The sequence below is a fragment of the Leuciscus leuciscus genome (assembly GCF_965113295.1).
Source record: "Leuciscus leuciscus genome assembly, chromosome: 20".
NCBI lineage: Eukaryota > Metazoa > Chordata > Actinopteri > Cypriniformes > Leuciscidae > Leuciscus > Leuciscus leuciscus.
In genome coordinates, this window is record NC_138744.1 from 3,001,100 (window position 1) to 3,023,198 (window position 22,099).

Below are 22,099 nucleotides of genomic sequence, written 5' to 3' on the forward strand. Positions count from 1 at the left end.
CCAGGGTAAGATGATCACCTATCTATTCCCTCTGATTTTAGGGATAACTTATGGAAAGGTTTAGATTTAGAGTTGAATATTCAGACGGGAATGTTGTTCCAGGATCAACAATTTGTATCATCATCATCATCATCATCTTTTTTATTTAATGCCATGTCAGCAATCAGAGCTATCTTCATGGCAAAAATTCAATTACAAAAACACAAATATCATATAAATACAATAAAAACAAAACAAAGAGACCCAGCAAGTCATATTATACAATATATTTTTTTAAGTTCAAAATTTGTATCTTACTTGACCAAAATCGTTGACCCACAAAATTATTGTCAGCATCACTTGGCCATTGAGAGAAGTTTGGCCTCCTCAATGCATCCCATAAATGCTGATATGTCTTGCACACACCCAGTCTATTTTACTTCATTAGTAATATCAGAATCTAAACATTCAAAATCTAAACATTCAAATCGAATTAAACTGAATAGAATTTTTTTTTTTATCGAATCATTGAATCGAATTAAAAACCTATGAAAGGTGAATCGAATCGCCGTCTACCAAACATTCACATCCCTATTCTCAAATGTTTCTTCTGAACAACAGACCTCAGTTATCTCTCGCGTCTCATGTTGAGTTTCAGAAGAGATCTGCAATCAAAGTCAAAGCTCTTCTCAAATGATCTGAGCTTCTCTCCACATTCATTTTAAAGCTCTGTATTCTTTCAGCAAGGCAACTGACTGAAGTGTGTCCACTTTTAACTTCTCTTTAATTTTATGAGAAGCATCTAAGACAAAGTTTACACTTAACCTAAATGAAACATAAACGAGGACTCAATGTTCTACAAAAATGAATCCTCGTTTGTAGGAAACCATCATGACCTCCTCATCTGTAATCTTCCTCTGAACCGCTGTCTTCAAACTTTCTACTAATTTGAGCTCATGATAGGAGCGTTAAGCAGCTTAGAGGAGGAGACGGCAGCACATATAACCAGCGGGTGCCCGTATTATCCTTTTTTTAAGTTATTGCCTTTCATGTAATGTGTAATATAGCTGTTCGAGAATATAAAAGCTCTGCAAAGTTTCAAACTTACTTCCTGCTCAAACCTAGGTTTGTAATTTGCATAAGGCTCGCCTATGGTTTTCATTGGCTGCCGTGAACGACGTCTACTTTGTACTTTGTAGTTGTAGCTGAGCCCTGGAAGAGTTTGGTTCGTGTTGTCGACATGTTAAAGGGATAGTTCACTTTGAAATTAATTTTTGGTATGTTTTAGCTTACCTCAAGGGCATCCAAGATGTAGGTGTCTTTTTTTCCGCAGTAGTTTCAATTTTGATATTTTTAGGTCAAACCGTTCTTGTCTGTCAGTCATATAATGCAGGTCTATGGTCATTATCTCAAAACACAAGCACAGAGTCCAAATTAAAACAATTCCCCGTCGTCCAAATTAAACAATTCCCCATCGTAAGTACACATTGATGGCCTAAGACACGAAACGAGCGGTTTGTGTGAGAAAACGAACAGTATTTATATCGTTTTTACCTCTTATACACAGCCATGTCCAAGTGATCTGATCTGACGTGTACGCAGACTGGTGCATAGATATATACACTAGATGTCGCCTTAAAGACATTCGTTCCAATGAACTGCCGTAGACAAGGCGACATCTAGTGTGTATATATCTATGCACCAGTCTGCGTACACGTCAGATCAGATCACTTCGACATGGCTGTGTATAAGAGGTAAAAACGATATAAATACTGTTCGTTTTCTCACACAAACCGCTCGTTTCGTGTCTTAGGCCATCAATGTGTACTTACGATGGGGAATTGTTTAATTTGGACGACGGGGAATTGTTTTAATTTGGACTCTGTGCTTGTGTTTTGAGATAATGACCATAGACCTGCATTATATGACTGACAGACAAGAACGGTTTGACCTAAAAATATCAAAATTGAAACTACTGCGGAAAAAAAGACACCTACATCTTGGATGTCCTTGAGGTAAGCTAAAACATACCAAAAATTAATTTCAAAGTGAACTATCCCTTTAAGAAGAAGTTTTTTTCTGTGCTACAAGAACAGATGCACTTCTAAACGATGAGGACTCAGGCTCGAATTAATAATCCACTAACTCACGGCATCATAACTGACCTCGAGCACTTATGAAGTGTGATATTAGAAGCATGCAGTATAAAGCCCCACTGTATAAATGTAGACGTGTGATCAGGAGAAGTAATTCTCACACGCTGGTGCACGCTGACATCATGCGCTTGGCTTTGAAACGATGACCTCTTTGAGCACTTCTCCAACTGATTTAAATGTCAACATGACAAATGTGGCACTTCCTGGATTGAACCGCTCTTTTCCTTTGCAAGTAAGTCATTTAGCAGATGCTTTCATCCAAAGTGATCAACGACCAAGGTTTTCAAACTAGGGGATGCAAGGGAATTCTGCGGGGTCCGTGGAAAATTTGAGTAAAACTATAATTATTATTATTTATTTATTTATTTTAAGTGTAAATGAGAATGCATGATTATAAATCCAATATCGCTCAATCAATTTTTTTTTTTTTATATATAATTCTGATATCGACTGCTAATCTATTTTAAATGCTACACAATTCAAATTATAAAAAGGGCACTTGGGAGCATCCTTACAAACCATGAAATAGCACATGGGGCAAATGGGGCAAATGAAGGCCACAAGTCCAAACCAGTCGACATCAATGAGCTCAACAACACAAGAAGACACAGCTAGTGTCATGATTCTCTATGACGAACATTATTCACCAGCAAATGCTCGTTTCATTTTTCTCCAAAAGCAAAAAATCTGGGCCAAAATTGCATTGTGTTCCTTGGAAGGAAAACATGTAATCTGTCTGGCAGTTCCTGAAAAACTTTGATCCAGGACCGTTTGAAAAAGACATTTGTGTGTTTGGCTGGATTGAATCACTCCACACACCATCTCAAAGATAATTGGCAAGCATCTGGATGGATGGATGATAGCCAAGAGCTACACAAACCTCCCCACACTAACGCAAACAAGTAATGGATGAGGGGCGAACGGCGATATGACAATCTCATCACATTTACTCAGCGTTTCACACTTCATTATAAGCTAATGGAGGAAGAAGAAAACAGATGACAGCCCATTAAAATTGTCATTTACTATCTGAAATGAGGAATACAACATGCAGCAACGCTGATTTTCTATCCTGGAAATGCTGTGTAACGTTTCAGATTTCTGGAAAGTTTTCCGTGTGGAACAGCTGAGCTGGCGAGCAATTAGGAGGAGCTGACGTCCGGATAATGCAGTCGGTTTGGTCACATGTCCGTCTCCCAGACGCATGCTGATTTACTGAGCCGGCAGAAACAGTGACAGACGGACTCTCACCGGAATCCCAAACCTATAAGACTTTGGTTAAAAATTAAAGGGGAACTATTATGCCCTTTTATAAAGTCTTGATTTTGTCTTTGGGCTCTTCTAGAACAGGTTTTCATACTTAGATGTTCAATAAACGCATAATTTTTCCACAAATTTCATTGTTGCAGCTCCTCTCTTCCCAGTCTGTCAGTATCAGTAACGCTCTGTTTAGTTCCTGTCTCTATGAAGCCCCTCCTTCAGAAAAGCACAATGCGCTCTGATTGGTCGGCTGGACCAGTGTGTTGTGATTGGTCAAGCGCTTCAAGCGTGTTTGAGAAATATCCCATGCTTTACCATAACCGTGAGTTTCAACACACTACTAACTAACTCAACATTTGCCTTAACAAATTACACACACACTAAATAAAATCAATAATTTTAGGTGCTGCAATGTGTGGAAAAATGGATATACATATTGACATTTGGTAAAGATTACATTTAACCGAATTATTCAATAATTAAGTGTTTTAAAGATTAACTTTAAGTGAGCATTAGATCACATCAAAAAATAATCTGTAAAAATTGTGGAAATGAGCATGTACAATTACATATCCAATATCGCGTCATTCAATATTTTAAATTTTTTATAATTCTAATATTGACTAATAAGCCGTTTTAAACCTGATCCAAAAAGGTTATAAAGGTGTCATAAAAAAATCCATATGAATCAAGCGGTTTAGTCCAAGTCTTGTTAAAAGATATGATTTATTTATTTGATGAGCAGATTTAATTTAGGCTTTAACGGCACCTTTATGAATCTTTTGGTTGCCTGACTTTTAATGCGTTTTGAAGTAAACCAAAGTCTTATGGGTTTTGAACGACGGTGAGTAAATGATGACAGAATTTGACCCAACATGAAGTCAAAATAGTCTTTAATTCATGTTCTGTGAATGATTCATCCGTGCACTTTATTTCAAATCAAAACCTTGTCTTTTTTAATCCTTAATTAATAAAAGTATAATTAATGTTCATACAACAGAACACAGACAGTCATTAAAAGTCACCACAGACTTTGATCCACTTATGTTAAGGATTCATTTGCAAATACTGGATTATAAGATTTATATAAGATTATATTCATCAGCAAAGACGAAAATACGAGATCTTGGTCTTGAAATTAAGGCTGAAGCTTTTCCCTCAAACACAAAAAGAAAAAATAGATGATTTGTGGTGGCAACAACAAGCCCATTCCACAAATAACTGGGGAGCCTTTAACATGATGAAAGACGACATTTATTAAATTAATTCCACATGCTGACACCAAACAAATGAAAGTGGAGAACGTGCCAGACTCTAATTCAGCCGAGAATAAATAATGAACTTCTTGCACACGGAGAAAAGACAGGAAGAGACAGGAGGCCGGAATTTATGATTAGAAAATTACAATTTCTTTTGTGACACCTTCAGTCAATCATGCATTCAGGAATTGTACAGCTGTGAGCCCGACGACTGGATCCAGAAATAAAAAGAGTTCACAGGAATTTATAAGGAATTAATTTCCTCTACTGTAAGTCACTGTTGATAAAAGCATCTGCTAACTGCATACATAAATGTAAATGTAATTTTGCTAATATAGTTTGATATGTAGAGCTTAAATTGCATGATTATATCCACTTCAGTTAGTCTAATGACAACATATAAATATATATATGTGTGTGTGTGGTGTGTGTGTGGTGTGTGTGTATTATATATATATATATATATATATATATATATATATATATATATATATATACATATATATATATATATATATATATATATATATATATATTTCAATTACATTTAAATGTATTTATGCATTTAGCACACTTATACTGTATACTGTATATATGCACACCCATATACACAGGTACACACACACACACATATATATACAGTACAGGCCAAAAGTTTGGACATTACTATTTTTAATGTTTTTGAAAGAAGTTTCTTCTGCTCATCAAGCCTGCATTTATTTGATCAAAAATACAGAAAAAAAATGTAATATTGTGATATATTATTACAATTTAAAATAATTGGTTTTCAATTTATTATACTTTAAATTATCATTTATTTCTGTGATGCAAAGCTGAATTTTCAGGATCATTACTCCAGTCTATCACATGATCCTTTAGAAATCATTCTAATATTCTGATTTATTATGAGTGTTGGACACAGTTCTGCTGCCTAATATATTTGATGAATAAAAGGTTAAAAAGAACTGCATTTATTCAAAATAAAAAAATATTTTCTAATAATATAAATCTTCTTTACTATCACTTTTTATCAATTTAACACATCCTTGCTGAATAAAAGTATTGATTTATTTCAAAAAAGAAAGAAAAGAAATGACTGACCAGTAGTGTATATTGCTGTTACAAAAGATTTCTATTTTTAAAACATTTGCTGCTTTTTTTTTATTATTCATCAAAGAATCCTAAAAAAGTATCACAGGTTATGAAAAAATATTAAGCAGCAGAACTGTGTCCAACTTTGATAATGAATCATAATATTAGAATGATTTCTAAAGGATCATGTGATAGACTGTGATACACACACACACACACACACACACACACACATATATATATATATATAAAATGTACATTTAAATTTATTTATCCATCTTTTTTTCCTAAGTGCCTTACAATAGAAGAAAATAATTCATTATAAATGTGTCATTCCAGTGAACCGTTTAAAAATGTAATTTACTGAATATAAATCCCACATATGAATATAAGTGTTATTCTATGCTTTTAAATATTTCTTCCTCCCTGTATTACGAGCACTTCTCATGTCACTGCCTCCTTAGGATAAATGGCTCCTTTTTTTAAGTCACGTCTGCTAAATGGAAAAATGTAAATTTGAATCTAAAGGAGCGTAATCCTTCTCCACAGACGAGAAGACATTAAAACAGGCATCATAGCCGAACGCACAAGCGTGCATCTCTTTCCTCTCAAGCGCGCTCACAATGACAAGCATTTCAAGTCTCACAATAAACACATTCTAACCGAAGGCACCGAATCCCTCCGGGGCTTCACGCCATTTTGAGGGCCCAGCATTCCTTCAGCTGTGAACCACTCGATCCCAGAAAGTTATTTAAAATTCACCCGTGTCCCGGTGCGGCAGGGTCTCCATTAGCAGTCTGGGAGCGCAGCGGGGGGGCTGGAAGAGGACAAATTAGCTGATGTGGAGGACAGAGTCTCTGCTTCATCACATTTCTGTCTTAAAAAAAAAAAAAAGAACAAAAAAGGAGCTTAAAATTAGAACTTGTTTTGAAGATTCTTATCCCAAAAAAGACCTCATAAAATTATCATAAAAATAGTCCATTTGACGGTTTCAAGTCTTCAAAAGTCACATTATGCTTTTGTCTGAGAAACAGACTGGAATCGACATCATGAGACTTCAGAAGAGCTGGAATACAGTGCATGAGTGTTATGGGTATTTTGGGAGCTTGACAGTCATGGTTGTGAAATGTTGTTGTGTGGAAAAGAGTTGCATGAAGATTCAAAAAGTTGACCTTCAGTGTCGCACAAAAAAAAAAAAAAAAAAAGAAGAAGATTTTAGAGCAACATGAGGGTGCAAATATTAAAAAAAAATTAGATCAGCTATTCAAGCTACTGTATCATATTTCTACAGTCTCTAAATGATCAACATGATCAAAGCACACAATCTTCTACATGCCTTCTGTCTGATTAACATTTTATACTTTTTAGCAAGTAAAAGTCCTTTAGTATAATTGTAAAATGTCCACCCTCAGGTCATAGGTCATGTGTCTTTTTACTAGGGCTGGGTAAAAAAATATATCGATTTCTCGATTTTAATCGATTCTCATTTTTACGAACCGATATCGAATCTTAAATCCCAATAATCGATTACTCATCCTGTGTTCAGTTGATGAATGAATGGAACATTGTTGCGCATCCCATCCAATAAATCGCAATAATCTTTGTGCTTTGTTACTATTGATATGAAACAAAGTCTCAGATTTCAAATTACGTCCATTTTCTTACGAAATTCAAAAACATAATGACCGTGTTGTCGCTGTGGCGTGAGATCGCTCTGGCTCAGCTCTAGAGAAGCACATGATCTTCTCTTCCGCCTTAATAACACCAGTTACAGCGCGAGATAAACATGAATGAGCTTCTGAAAGTGTGTTAAAAGTACAACTTATCGAAGTCCGTATCATGTGACATGGAATCGCCCAATCAGTGTTTCAACCGTGGAAAGACGTCAGTAAACAATGTCATGTAACGTCACATTTACCTCAGAAAAACCATGTGACCATAAACTCGTTAGTCAGCTGGAAATATTAACTCTAGAGAGGAGCATTTTGCTAAATATATGCACCATATTACATTCATTATAATTTTTAATGTTCTTCAATTTTGAATGCATGTTTGAATAAATCTGGCAGGTTTTTAAGACAGCCACCATTTAAATGTTTATATTTCATATTACCTAAAAATACATAAAAGTGTAATTTACGTGTTTGTATATAAATCAGTTCATTTTTACCTTCAATATTATAGTAGGCTAATGAAGCCTATAGGCTACAACTGACTCCCATAGTTTACAATAATAGTTAAGAGATGTTTTCCTTGAGAAATTTTGCCATGTTTTGTCCCTGATATCCAAAATAATCAATATTGAATCGAATCGGAATCGAAATCGAATCGAATTGTGAAATTTGTGTCAATACCCAGCCCTACTTTTTACTGTGAAATCTTTACTGATTTTTATAAAGTAAATGTAAGAATAAATTTGATATTGTTCAAGATGAAAGCAACTTGATTATCTATACATATTTTTTTGAAAATTCATGTAATATAAGTGTCAGATATGATCCATCAGGCGTCTAAGGAAGGTTTATTTGTTCATCTCTCAATCATCATTTTATTGCATTGCTTTATAGGTTTTAAAACTACAGAGCTTTAATCATAAAAAATAAGCATTTCAATATCTTCAAACAAAAATATATTATTGGCAGATATATGGTGACGACTGATATTTATATGCATTGTATGTAAGAATTCTGCTAAACTGTTTGTTATAAATATCTCATTGATTTACAATTAAGCTATCAGAATTTCATATTTTTGGCAATATAAATATCAGCATCTGCACCAAATTGCATATATTTGGGCCTCTGAATAAAATTAAGCTGTTTTTACCCTCAATATTATCACTGTATCATGAGTTATAAAAGATTGATGTATATCAAATATGATAATTGACAACAAAACATTCAATCCTGCAGACTATATAAAATGTTATGTATTATAATTAATCTGAATAACAATTTTTATTTTTTTTAATCGGTTGAATGAACGATTCAATGACTCACTCGTTTCATTACCGGATGAATCAGCGTTTTTTGAACGAATCTCTTGAATGATTGATTCAATGACAAATATGTTTTTTAACCGTCACTTGTCGCCACCTACTGGTGTAACAATGTAATTGATACAATCGTAATTTGAAGCCCCAAGTTACTTTCAAAAGATGATTTACTGTATTTTGATCGCTTGACATCAGTGTTTATATACGAACTATAAACTCTTATAATGTTGATGTAGAAAAGGCTGTTTCATACCTATACATGACAACTGCTCTCTCTGGGTCAGCGGCAATGCAAACGCAGATCTGAACTGTGTGATTTTGTCAAAGGTTTAATAGACACAAGCGATCTTTTAACGATTAATCGTGCAGCTCTACTTCATCAGATGTAAAGATTATCAATGCTACCAGCAAGACAAGAGCACATCTGACATAGAGGTCACCTGTGTGACTGATCAGACTTGACCTTTGTGAAGTCATTAAGAGACTCTGTATGACTGTGGACTGGCGGGTCACTCTGAAACGAGTCCAGTAGATGATGATGATGATGATGATGATGATGATGATGTGGCATCAAGCTATAAATAAATCTGAGTGCTGTCGAGATGCACACTTCAACACACAAGATACTCCGCTCATTCATACAACTCGCCTGCAAGTCGAATCACACAGGAAACAATGAGATCTTCTGTCAGCGAGGAGCTCATCCTGCTACACATTTCGCTTAAAAAAGATAATCCTATTTTTGAGAATCATTATTTTTCTTTTTACATTTTAGCAGTATTATTTTCATGATAATAAAAAAATTTCCCCAAAAAATTCTCATTACTGTCATGTGAAAGGACATTTTACTTTTGTGAATTTTAATTCTCAAAATTCTGTTTGATAGTCATTCCTTATATATTTATATACAAAAAATAAAAGGCAGTGCAACAAATACCACAATGCATTAATGCTTTACTAATTAAATAATGCATCATGACTTTTGATGTGAAATCATTAAAATAGAATGAATAAAGATGAAAAGAATAAAAAAGTATTTATTTTAAGCGAATTTTTTTTTTTATAATAATAAAAAATAATAATAATAAAAAATAATAATTAAAAAAAAAAAAAAAAATTAAAAAAATAATAATAATAATAATAATATTATTGAATCACGTTCTGTATTTTTTAGATAATATATTGTGATAATAATGAACGATGGTGGAAATGACCTTTTAAACATTTCTGGACTCCTGCAGAAACTTCCTAAGGTTAATTTCACAATAAATAACATTTTCATATCCATTAGCATAATTGCCATTAGCAATTAGAAATAGCATCTTGATTTGGAAATGCAAATGATATCTTCCTTGACTTCTTTGGCTCTGGGACAAGAGTAAAGCAATACAATCAATAGACAAATGGCATTTGAAAAAGTAGCAACTAAGCATTACATATGTCTGATATACACTGAAAATAAAATGCTTTAGGATTTACTTTGAAACTATTTTCACTAAGAAAATTGCTAGAAATTCACAAATAATAACAAAGAAATCAGTACATTTTTGAAAACGAACGACTTGTAAAACGTACTTCAGTAATGTGTTTTATTTACAACTTACAAATATTTTTTTACAGTGTACTTTGAATAAACAAAAGTCTCCTTAGTTTAAAAGAAACACCCACATGCATCAGCGCTGTGCCTCAAAAGGCCAAAATCAGAGAGACCAGCAGGGGTTTGTGGAAAAACTGTCATCTAGTTATACATGAAGACGCATCCACCAGACTCACACACACACACACACACACACACACACACACACACACACACACACACACACACACACACACACACACACACACACACACACACACACACACACACACACACACACACACACACACACACACACACACACACACACACACACACACACACACACACACACACACAGAGAGAGAGAGAGAGAGAATCAGGACATTTCTAGGGAGGTCAAATACTTTCTGCTTTCTCAGACACACACTTCATGCTCAACAGGAAACAGTCCCTTTCCTTCTGAGATTCTTTACATGTTTCCCCAGCGGCGGCGACCATTTATAGCCAGCGGACCCGACCAGTTCCCATGAAGAGAACGCTTTTCAACGCTACAAATCTTATCATTTCAACAAACTGCGCAGAGACATCATTTTCATGGACAAACAAGCTAAAAATAATCACCAGTAATGGATATTGCCAAGAAACGATTCCAAGAAATACTGCAGCAGCATTTTACGGAAATATACATTTTACTTATTAAAATAAATATTATATTAAACTTATTATATTTAAAATTAAACAAATACATTTATTTATATACATTTATCAAATACATTGACTCTTGTCCCAGAGCCAAAGAAGTCAAGGAAGATATAATTTGCAAACAGAATATATTATATATATATATATATATATATATATATATATATATATATATATATATATATATATATATATATATATATATATATATATAATTTTAAATTAATATATAATAAGTTATAGAATTTATATTATATATTTTTATTTGTTACATATTATATAAATAAATAAATAGCTTCAAATGTCAAAAATTTAAGAAAATAACATTGCTACACTTTATATTTTTAGAAAATGCTTGTCTATGCAAAACTTACTGCCACTATGCATACATGTAGCCTGGTTAAAAAAACCAGACCATTTTCAGTAGTAACTGAGTTATGGTCTGGCAAAGCTTCATTAATAACTCATTTCCAAAGGGGCGTCACCAACGGACGTCGCTCAAATGCCTCTGGGTGCAATTGGATAGACCTAAACCAATCAGAGCGATCGTCATCATGTAAAGCCATATGCTGCGTCCCTAAGTTACACTACGCCATAAAAGTATGTACTCTTTTTGTGAAGAAAATGTATTTACTTTTGAATGTGTAGCAAAAAAGTAGGCAAGCTTTGGGACATATTACTTCGTCATCTTTATCGGACGGATCTGTCGCGTGCGTCCTGTCACGTAAACTGCCCTGTCAATCATCTTGTCACAGTTAAAATCCTCTATTAAATCTAATTTCCTACCGTTTCGGAGAGAAATGTAGCAGCACGTTCATCTGCCAGTGGGTCTTTCATGGAGACTGTCCTCATGTGTTTGCAATTTGAATATAATAATGCATTTAAAAGTTGGTGCGCTTCACCAACGGACGTCGCTCAAATGCCTCTGGGCGCAATTGGATAGACCTAAAACCAATCAGAGCGATCGTCATCGTGTAAAGCCCGCCCCAACGTTTCTGATTGGTGCCTCGATTTGGACGGATTAGAAATCGGCTTGAATGGGCTCTTTGCCAGACTACTTGTCGGAAGTTGTCTGGGTTTTCCCAGGCTAGCATATATATGATCTTTCTTAGCACAAGTTCCTTAGTGCATGATTCTTTATGTTATTCCAAAGAAAAACAAGAGTTCTTTTGCATAATCTTTCTTTAAAATGTTTATAAATGACTTGCTCCGCCTTTTTCTGCTGACATCATCAGTCCCTCTAAACACCCGCTTTTCAAGTCCAATCAAATCCTGATGGATAAAATCCATCCCATCCAGCTTCAGTCTCACTGAAGATCCTGTTTCATGTCAGATTTCAGAAGTAGAACGGGTTGTGAATGTCAAGAGGGCTTTTTGTTCAAGTATGAGCAACAGCAACGGCCTTCGCGAACATGACTAATGAATATTTTGAACTAGTAAAAGCAAAAACTCCTCCCTCTATGTCACTCACACTCAGTAGTTTCCGAGACTCCAGGCATTAAACATGCAGCACAACGAGGCCTCGTTCAGCTGACGGAGCGTCTCGTAACATGACACGTAGGAAAAAAGCCCAACTAGACATCTGCAAACCTCTGCGAACTGTTGAATTTTACATTTATTCAGTCAAGATTGTTGTTTTGCATCCGCTGTATTTTTTATGCATGAGTAAAGCATGTTGTTAAATGGATACGGGGCTGTAAAGAGAGACCCTGTCGATGAGAAAGTGACAGGTTTTCCTGTGGGTCTCTAGGGAGGAACGCAGAAACACACACACACACACACACACACACACACTCGTCCAGGCCTAACCAGATGTGACGGCTGACCACGGCAGGGAAAAGACGAGAGATACAGCGATCCAAGACACCCGAGCACCAGCGCTCACGGTTATATAAAGATCTCACATGCTCCAGTTCAAGATCAAGTTTGTCATTTGTTGATGTCCAGATAGTTTCCGGTGTTTAAAGTCACCATGAAATCAAAATTGACGATTCTTCTTAGTTTTTATGGAATATTGCTGGATTTATTATACATGATTTATCCGTGCACATCATTATTTTTTTTTAATTGAAGTGCCTCGTAATCTTGAATCAAAATGAACTTCCCCTCCCTCTTGCAGCTCATCTCTTTCTCTGATGATGCGTTTAATGGCACGAGGGCGGGACAACCTGTCACTCACGTGAGATCCACCAATAGCAAACCACAACCATCCAATCAATTCCTAATGGACAAAATCAAGCACCGCCCCACATTTGTTCTTGCTCGAGACGCCGTTTCACTTGGATATACGTCACAATAGGGGAAAAAAGACTATAACAAGTTGATCACATGAAACGGATCACAACTTCCGTTTCATGACGACTTTAATGTCAGAGTCATCAGTACTTTGACTTCCTGAAGAGTGAAACAGTGATTGTTTACATGTTGTAGTGTGTCAGTAGGAAATATCATTTTACATTTCCAAACATTCTTTTTGCCATTAATTGTAATAATCCAGTGAGATTTGTGTATGCACAAGGAGTCTGACAACAGCCGGTATGATCTGATCTCACCATCATCGAGTCCGTCTGTGATGACATGAAGAAACAGAAGAAACTGAGACAGACTAAATCCAGAAGAACTGCGGGAACGTCTCCGAGACGCTTGAAGAAACCTTCCTGCAAAGCTTCCTGAGAAACTGTGCGCAAGTGTACCTGGACAAAAGCCGTTTCATACGCAAAGGGTCGTTACACCATATATTGATTTGAATTAGTTAATAGAAGTTAAATCATAAATAAATTCAATTTGTGATTTTATTTTTGAAAGCATTCTCACTTTTTACACGAGTGCCAGTGCTTTTCCCAGTCCTGTAGCTTTGCAGGAAGGTTTCTTCAAGCGTCTCGGAGACGTTCCCACAGTTCTTCTGGATTTAGTCTGTCTCAGTTTCTTCTGTTTCTTCATGTCATCACAGACGGACTCGATGATGGTGAGATCAGATCATACCGGCTGTTGTCAGACTCCTTAATTACAGACTCCTTAATTACAATTAATGGCAAAAAGAATGTTTGGAAATGTAAACTGATATTTCCTACTGAAAAGATAGAAATAACTGACTTAAAACTGACTTGGCGGGGGTATTAACATGCCTAAGACTTTTGCACAGTACTGTATTCGGGCTGAAGTATTAGCTACAACGCTCAGCTATAATGGCCGTTTGGTAGAAATGATGGGGTCTCTGTTTGGAACCAATGTGACATGCCGCTTGCTTCTCGTGTAGGTTTGGTGCACTACATTTACAATCAGTTCCTGCATTTCCTAGGAATCAAACGAGTGAGCTTGGCGTTGCTAGTGCCATGCATGCGCTACTGTATGAGCCACATGAATGCAGATTGCAAATTAACTTGAAGAATACGAAGAAAACATGCAAATAATCAACAAAGAAACAACTTATGTATTGCAATGGTACGTGTAGCACTTAAACAAAGCTGCCTGAATACAAAATGGTTATCATTTTGAGAAATTTGGTTTTAAAGTTCGTCTTTTCAGAATATAGAAAACCTACATATTTCACGTATGTCAATGTCTTTAAAATAATACTCTGGAAAACACATGGTTCTAGAAAAATCACCAGTAAACACAATCAGTAATGGCTGTAACAGTGAGAAAGGGCCTCAAATGCATTCAAATAATATTTTATGTTCCTGTTCAATGTTCCCTCCAATATCACTCGAGGGCCTGTTTCCAAAGCCAATGGAATAATGTATGGACGGGTCGGTGCCTCGGCACAATGAAGAAACGGAGAACAATGAAGCATCTCTCAAATGATCACAACTGACACTTCAACCCCAGAGACCCACACCATCGCCTCAAATAGCAACATCCAAACAGCACATCCCAGCATGCACTACTCCGATGACAGTCAAAGCGCAGTGAAATCCATTAAGCTACAGACAGCACACAACTACACCAAACACGTCATATAACATCACACGACAGTTACATTAACTGTGTCTTCCAACACTCCCAAGGGTTATGAAAGTCAAATGGTTGTATTTTCGCTTACCTCGTCAAAGCCGCTGTCTTCTTTCTTGAAGGCTTGAGGGGGAGAGAGAGAAAAGTAATATCAGACTTTCATTTTACTGACTATTGAACAACAGTGAATAAAAGAATGACATAATCAAAAAGTGGCTTTTTAATGCATTCTGCACATGCAAATGAAAAAAACCAATAAGAACGGCTGTAATTGGCTGAAATAGTTTTCCAGCCACAGCAATAGGTCATTAAGAGAAAAGGGCGAAGAGCAAGTCCACATTACATTTCATCCCAAAATCAAGTGAAAGAAATTATAAAATATATTTTCCATACAGAAAGTGAAGCCTTGTCTTACTATAAACTATACTATAAACTTTATAAAAGTTTATATATTAAAAATATAAAACGTTTATTACAATATGCTTCACTTCATAAAAATAACTGAGAAACCACAGAGAAATGGTTTTATCTATTGAAGGGTGAACTTTTAAACCGATACTCTCATAGCAAACATCGACTTTTATAACATCATTCAATGAAGGAAACAGAAACTGGAGACCGTTTGGGATGAGATGGCCACTGGGAGCAGAGAATGGATTGTTGGTAATAAAGCTTTCCTCTCAGATCTAATGAGACTATATGTACTTGTAAATACTGGATGACAGTTGTTTTATCTTTTTTAACTGTTGTGGTAAAGATCTCTGTTGTGTCTAGCACATGGAATTGATCCACAGTCAATAAACCAATTTATGGTCATACCCATACTGAGATGTAAAAGTGTTTGAGATACTGTTGATAACCACAGAAAATAACTCTACAGTCTATGACGCAAAACACTTGCACTGCAATAAAAATTAAAAGAAATCTAACAATTCATTTAAAGGGGAACTATTATGCCCTTTTTCAAAATCTTGGGCTCTACTAGAACAGGTTTTCATGCTTGAATGTTTAATAAACACATTATTTTTCACATATTCTCCATTGTTGCGGCTCCTCTCTTCCCAGTCTGTCAGTAACGCTCTGTTTAGTTCCTGTCTCTATGAAGCCCCTCCTTCTAAAAAGCACAATGTGCTCTGATTGGTCGGCTGGACCAGTGTGTTGTGATTCGTCAAGCGCTTCGATCGTATTTGTGAAATGTCCCGGCCCTTACCATAACCACGAGGCTCAACACACTCCTAACTAACTCAACCAGGCCCCGCCCCTTTATTTTCCACATTAATATCATTTTTATAATTTAAATAAGGAATATTGTGACATTTTCATTCCCGGAAGAAAACTCAAGACTACAATGGCGGTGTTTCAGGGAGTTCAGAAACAGACACTTACACTCACCAAAAGGATTATTAGGAACACCATACTAATACTGTGTTTGACCCCCTTTCGCCTTCAGAACTGCCTTAATTCTACGTGGCATTTATTCAATAAGGTGCTGAAAGCATTCTTTAGAAATGTTGGCCCATATTGATAGGATAGCATCTTGCAGTTGATGGAGATTTGTGGGATGCACATCCAGGGCACGAAGCTCCCGTTCCACCACATCCCAAAGATGCTCTATTGGGTTGAGATCTGGTGACTGTGGGGGCCATTTTAGTACAGTGAACTCATTGTCATGTTCAAGAAACCAATTTGAAATGATTCGAGCTTTGTGACATGGTGCATTATCCTGCTGGAAGTAGCCATCAGAGGATGGGTACATGGTGGTCATAAAGGGATGGACATGGTCAGAAACAATGCTCAGGTAGGCCGTGGCATTTAAACGATGCCCAATTGGCACTAAGGGGCCTAAAGTGTGCCAAGAAAACATCCCCCACACCATTACACCACCACCACCAGCCTGCACAGTGGTAACAAGGCATGATGGATCCATGTTCTCATTCTGTTTACGCCAAATTCTGACTCTACCATCTGAATGTCTCAACAGAAATCGAGACTCATCAGACCAGGCAACATTTTTCCAGTCTTCAACTGTCCAATTTTGGTGAGTTCATGCAAATTGTAGCCTCTTTTTCCTATTTGTAGTGGAGATGAGTGGTACCCGGTGGGGTCTTCTGCTGTTGTAGCCCATCCGCCTCAAGGTTGTGCGTGTTGTGGCTTCACAAATGCTTTGCTGCATACCTCGGTTGTAACGAGTGGTTATTTCAGTCAAAGTTGCTCTTCTATCAGCTTGAATCAGTCGGCCCATTCTCCTCTGACCTCTAGCTAGCATCAACAAGGCATTTTCGCCCACAGGACTGCCGCATACTGGATGTTTTTCCCTTTTCACACCATTCTTTGTAAACCCTAGAAATGGTTGTGCGTGAAAATCCCAGTAACTGAGCAGATTGTGAAATAGTCAGACCGGCCCGTCTGGCACCAACAACCATGCCACGCTCAAAATTGCTTAAATCACCTTTCTTTCCCATTCTGACATTCAGTTTGGAGTTCAGGAGATTGTCTTGACCAGGACCACACCCCTAAATGCATTGAAGCAACTGCCATGTGATTGGTTGATTAGATAATTGCATTAATGAGAAATTGAACAGGTGTTCCTAATAATCCTTTAGGTGAGTGTATATAGAGAATAACTCCCGCTGGAGTGGACTTGTAACTTTGCAGATATTTTTCATGCTCAAACAGCAACATTACACACACTAAAGAATGTTGAAAAAGTAAAAATGTTTTGCAGCACAGACTTACGTTTAGCCTCTTTTTGACACTTGGCAGATTGGTGAAAAAAGTGAACTTATAGAAGTTATAAAATTTTAAGTTTATTGTTAGGAAAAATTCACAAATGAAATATATATTTCCCAAAACACGTTTTACTCTGCTACTGCAAGAAAATCAAAGCCATTCATCTAAACAAGTTGTGTTCCAAATTTGAGGTTGATATAAAACAAAAAAAAAGAGGTTTCAGTAAGATCTTGTTTGTGCGCAGTACCAAACATTTCCACTAGATGAAATTTGTTTCCCATTATTTTCTAATGAGGTAATTTTTGATTGTGAGGAGCACAAGTGTGACTATTTTTCAGGACCACCTAACCTTTTTAAATCATGTCCATGATTCTGTGTGTGTGCGCGCGCGCGTGCGTGTGTGTGTGTGTGTGTGTGTGTGTGTGTGTGCGTGTGTAAATGTTTTTCTTAAACCTGAATGCACACAGACTCATGGGGACTCGTGTCACTGTGGAGACCTACATTGAGGTCCCATGGGTACACATGCTTATAAATCATACAGAATGATTTTTTTTTGAAAATGTAAAAATGCAGAAAGTTGTGTGTGATGGGTAGGTTTAGGGGTAGGGTAAGTCTAACGGGACAGAATATACAGATTGGACAGTATAAAAACCATTACGTCTATGGAGAGTCCCCACAAAGATAGTGAACCAGACTCTCTGTGTGTGTGTGTGTGTGTGTGTGTGTGTGTGTGTGTGTGTGTGTGTGTGTGTGTGTGTGTGTGTGTGTGTGTGTGTGTGTGTGTGTGTGTGTGTGTGTGTGTGTGTGTGTGTACACAGCAAGAGCTAAAACCTTTACCAAGTTTCGTACCATTCTGATGAAGTAAAAAACATATAAAAAAATTAAATGATAAATAAAAAAATTCCATTCAAAAATGAAAGAAGAACACCAGAGGGTTAAATATTTTAAAAATACCAGCTTCACATGTCTGCTTTTTATAACCATACAAAAATATATGGTGGTAATCAACATTATGCGCATCAACAAAACGTTCCTTTAAAATATAAAAGAACGTGTTCAGATCTGCGCTGATGAGATGACATCACACAGATAATAGACACAGATCTCCTTCTTTCGGCTGCTTAATAAGCTCGATTATTCGACTGAAGCACAGTCATGCAAACAGTATCACTGCTAAACACTGTTAAACGAGCGCCGCTGCCGAGCATCTTTCCTCCATGTCCCTCGCAAAATTATTTATTCATGTCACTGTTGTTGTTTCAAGGCGACGAGCCATTAAATTGCAGCATTCTCAGAGGAAAACTGAGACAGAAACTGCAGAACTATTACAGATTTCACTTCAGGGGGGGAAAAAACAACAAGGAAAAACATAAGTAATATAGGCTAGGTTATGATTTAATTATATGCTACCTGTGTGTGACTGTGACATTCCTGCACGATCAGCATGAAAGCAGCTTCACTGTCTCGGTGAGCAGATTAACTTCTGAAAAAATACATTCTGAGTCTCAAAATATCCATCCCACACAATCAAAAGAAGAAGAAAAAAACACCTTTCTAAAGGCTTCAGATGGAACAGAGTGTCTAAAACCAGCCGACTGGCAGCCTGATGAAAAGATAATAATAATAATGCAAAATGAGCGATGGGCCGGATGAGACACCCCAACTTCAAACATACAAACACAAGACGTGCACAGAGACGCGCACAGAGGACATCCGCACTGAGACAACACGCCATAGCAGCGCCTGCACTGTAAAAAAATGAGTTTTTGGAAAATTAGGCCCACAGCATTAAGATACAGCAGAGTATTTCATTTTACACATGGGGTGGTTTTCTATCCCTGTGTGCACCAAACCCATCTTAAGTGCAGTTTCATCTGACCTAGGGCTGCACAATCAATCGAATTTGTAATCACGATTACAATTACGGATGCCACAATTATGTAATCGTTTAAAGGCGCAATTACAAAAAAAAAAGTTCACTTACATTATTCTGTGTGCTTAAGATGTGTTGTTTTTCTTTCTACAGCTTATCTTAAGGGTTTTTCCCCCATTGTTTTAATTTTAGTTTTAATATAACATTATAATACCATGCATATATTTACTTTCAAGTTAGTTCATGCATTCATGACCTCGAGACTGGATTACTGTAATGCCTTATTAGCTGGTTGTCCTGCATCCTCAATAAACAAGCTACAGTTAGTCCAAAATGCCGCCGCTAGAGTTCTTACGAGATCAAGAAAATATGATCATATAACACCGATTTTATCATCACTGCATTGGTTACCTATAAAGTTCCGTATTAATTACAAGGTATTGCTACTGACTTATAAAGCCCTAAACGGCTTAGCTCCAGTCTATTTAACGGATCTTCTATCGCCCTATAATCCATCGCGCTCTTTAAGATCACTAAATTCAAGGCTTTTGGTCATACCTAGGGTATCTAGGTCCACCAAAGGAGGGAGAGCATTTTCACATTTGGCTCCAAAACTCTGGAATAGTCTTCCTGATACTGTTCGTTGCTCAGACTCGCTCTCCCAGTTTAAAACTAGATTAAAGTCGCATCTCTTCAGCCAGGCATTCATATAATCCCACAGTTCAAACTACAATCCGGCCTCTAGCTCATAAATGCCAGAGGAGAACTGGCCCCCGACTGAGCCTGGGTTCTCCCAAGGTTTTTTTTCTCCATTAGGTCACCTGATGGAGTTTTAGGACACCATTAGGTCACTTGATGGAGTTTTTCGGTTCCTTGCCACTGTTGCCTTTCGCTTGCTCAGTTGGGGATATTTTGGGTATATTTAATTTTATTTTATCAATCAATAAATTCCTCTTGAAATAAACTTTGTTGTATTATTTAAATGTAATACTGTGAAGCTGCTTTGATACAATCTGTATTGTGAAAAGCGCTATACAAATATACGCTATACTTGACTTGACTTGACTTGACTTGACTTTGTTTTTATTTTTTATATATATTTTTTATATATATTTTTTTATATATATTTTTTATATATTTATTTTTTATATATATTTTTTTTATATATATTTTTTTAAATATTTATTTATATTATTTACATACATACATACATACATGACATTTGAGACTTAATGCTATAGAAAAACAAAAATTCAGGAAGAGCATTTTCAGCTGGTTTATTTTGATATAACAATATGGCATGCAGTGGCTTCAACCAATGGCATAAAGCTATTCAAAACATCATTCAATGTAAATTGTGATAAACGTAATTTATAATCGCTATTACAATTTCAAGGGAATAATCGACAATTATGATTTTTGTCATCATCATGCAGCCCTAATCTGACCATACAACCCATCCCGTCTGAAGTTCCAGTAGTGCCAGTTACTTTTCAAACGTTCAATGGACAGATGAAACTAACAAAAGAAGAGCTTTAAGATGAGTTTGGTGCACACAGGGATAGAAAAGTACCTCATGTGTAAAATGAAATACTCTGCTGTATCTTTAATGCTGTGGGCCTAATTTTCTGCCAGAGGTCCTGGACATCTTGTTCAGATACACATGGCATCATAAATTCGATCAAATACCTGCAGATAAAAAATCTAAACCTGACAACCTCTGCTAGAAATCTTATAATGGGCCATGTCTGGATCTTCCAACAGGACAGTGATCCAAAAACAAACATCAAAATCAAAACAAAAATGTGTCACTGAGCACAAAACCAAGCATCTCTGCAATGGCCATCCCAGTCCTGAACCCTATAGAAGAGGAGTGGGCTGAACTGAAGAGAAGAAGCGCCAACATGGATCTGAAGGATCTGGAGAGATTCCGTATGGAGGAATGGTCTCTGATCTCTCATCAGGTGTTCTCCAAACTCTTCAGGCATTATAGAAGAAGACTCAGAGTTATCTTGGGAAAAGGAGGTTGCAAAAAGTATTTAATAAAAGGGGGCAAACAATTGTTCCCAACGTGTTTTGGAGAAAAACATTTATTTCATAATGTGATTTTCCCCCAGTTTCAATTCTTTTACTTCAATAAAAGGGTAGATTTTTTTATTTTATTTTATTTTTTATATCAAAAAGATAAACAGTGCAGATTTATTTTTTACAGCCATCTTTAATCATATCTACCAAGGGGGCAAATAGTTCTGAACAGCACTGTGTGTGTGTGTGTGTGTGTGTGTGTGTGTGTGTGTGTGTGTGTGTGTGTGTGTGTGTGTGTGTGTGTATATATCCACTTTACTTATTGTATATATAAAGATGTTTTATAAGAAATGTTTAAATAAATAATAATTCATTAATTTAAAAAGTGAATGATTAATTGAACGAGTCATAGATTTAAACTAATATACACACTGCTTATTGTACATAAAAAATGTTTTATAAAAAGATTTAAATAAATATTGATTAATGAATTCATTT

General features: G+C 36.2%; 1 protein-coding gene and 1 long non-coding RNA gene across 2 annotated transcripts in view; one reads left to right on the forward strand and one right to left on the reverse strand.

Annotated features, from left to right (window-relative positions):
• LOC309484536 overlaps positions 1 to 9,792 on the forward strand; it is a 312,401-nt gene extending 302,609 nt beyond the window's left edge. Inside the window, exon 2 of the long non-coding RNA XR_014200900.1 lies at positions 7,991 to 9,792. This is a non-coding gene — a long non-coding RNA (uncharacterized lncRNA). The remainder of the gene's footprint in view (positions 1 to 7,990) is intronic.
• Positions 1 to 22,099, reverse strand: part of cdk14 (cyclin dependent kinase 14) — a 180,217-nt gene that overhangs the window by 154,431 nt on the left and 3,687 nt on the right. The window contains exon 2 of the mRNA XM_082150759.1: positions 15,065 to 15,096. Within this exon, the coding sequence (XP_082006885.1) occupies positions 15,065 to 15,096 (32 nt within the window). The remainder of the gene's footprint in view (positions 1 to 15,064; positions 15,097 to 22,099) is intronic.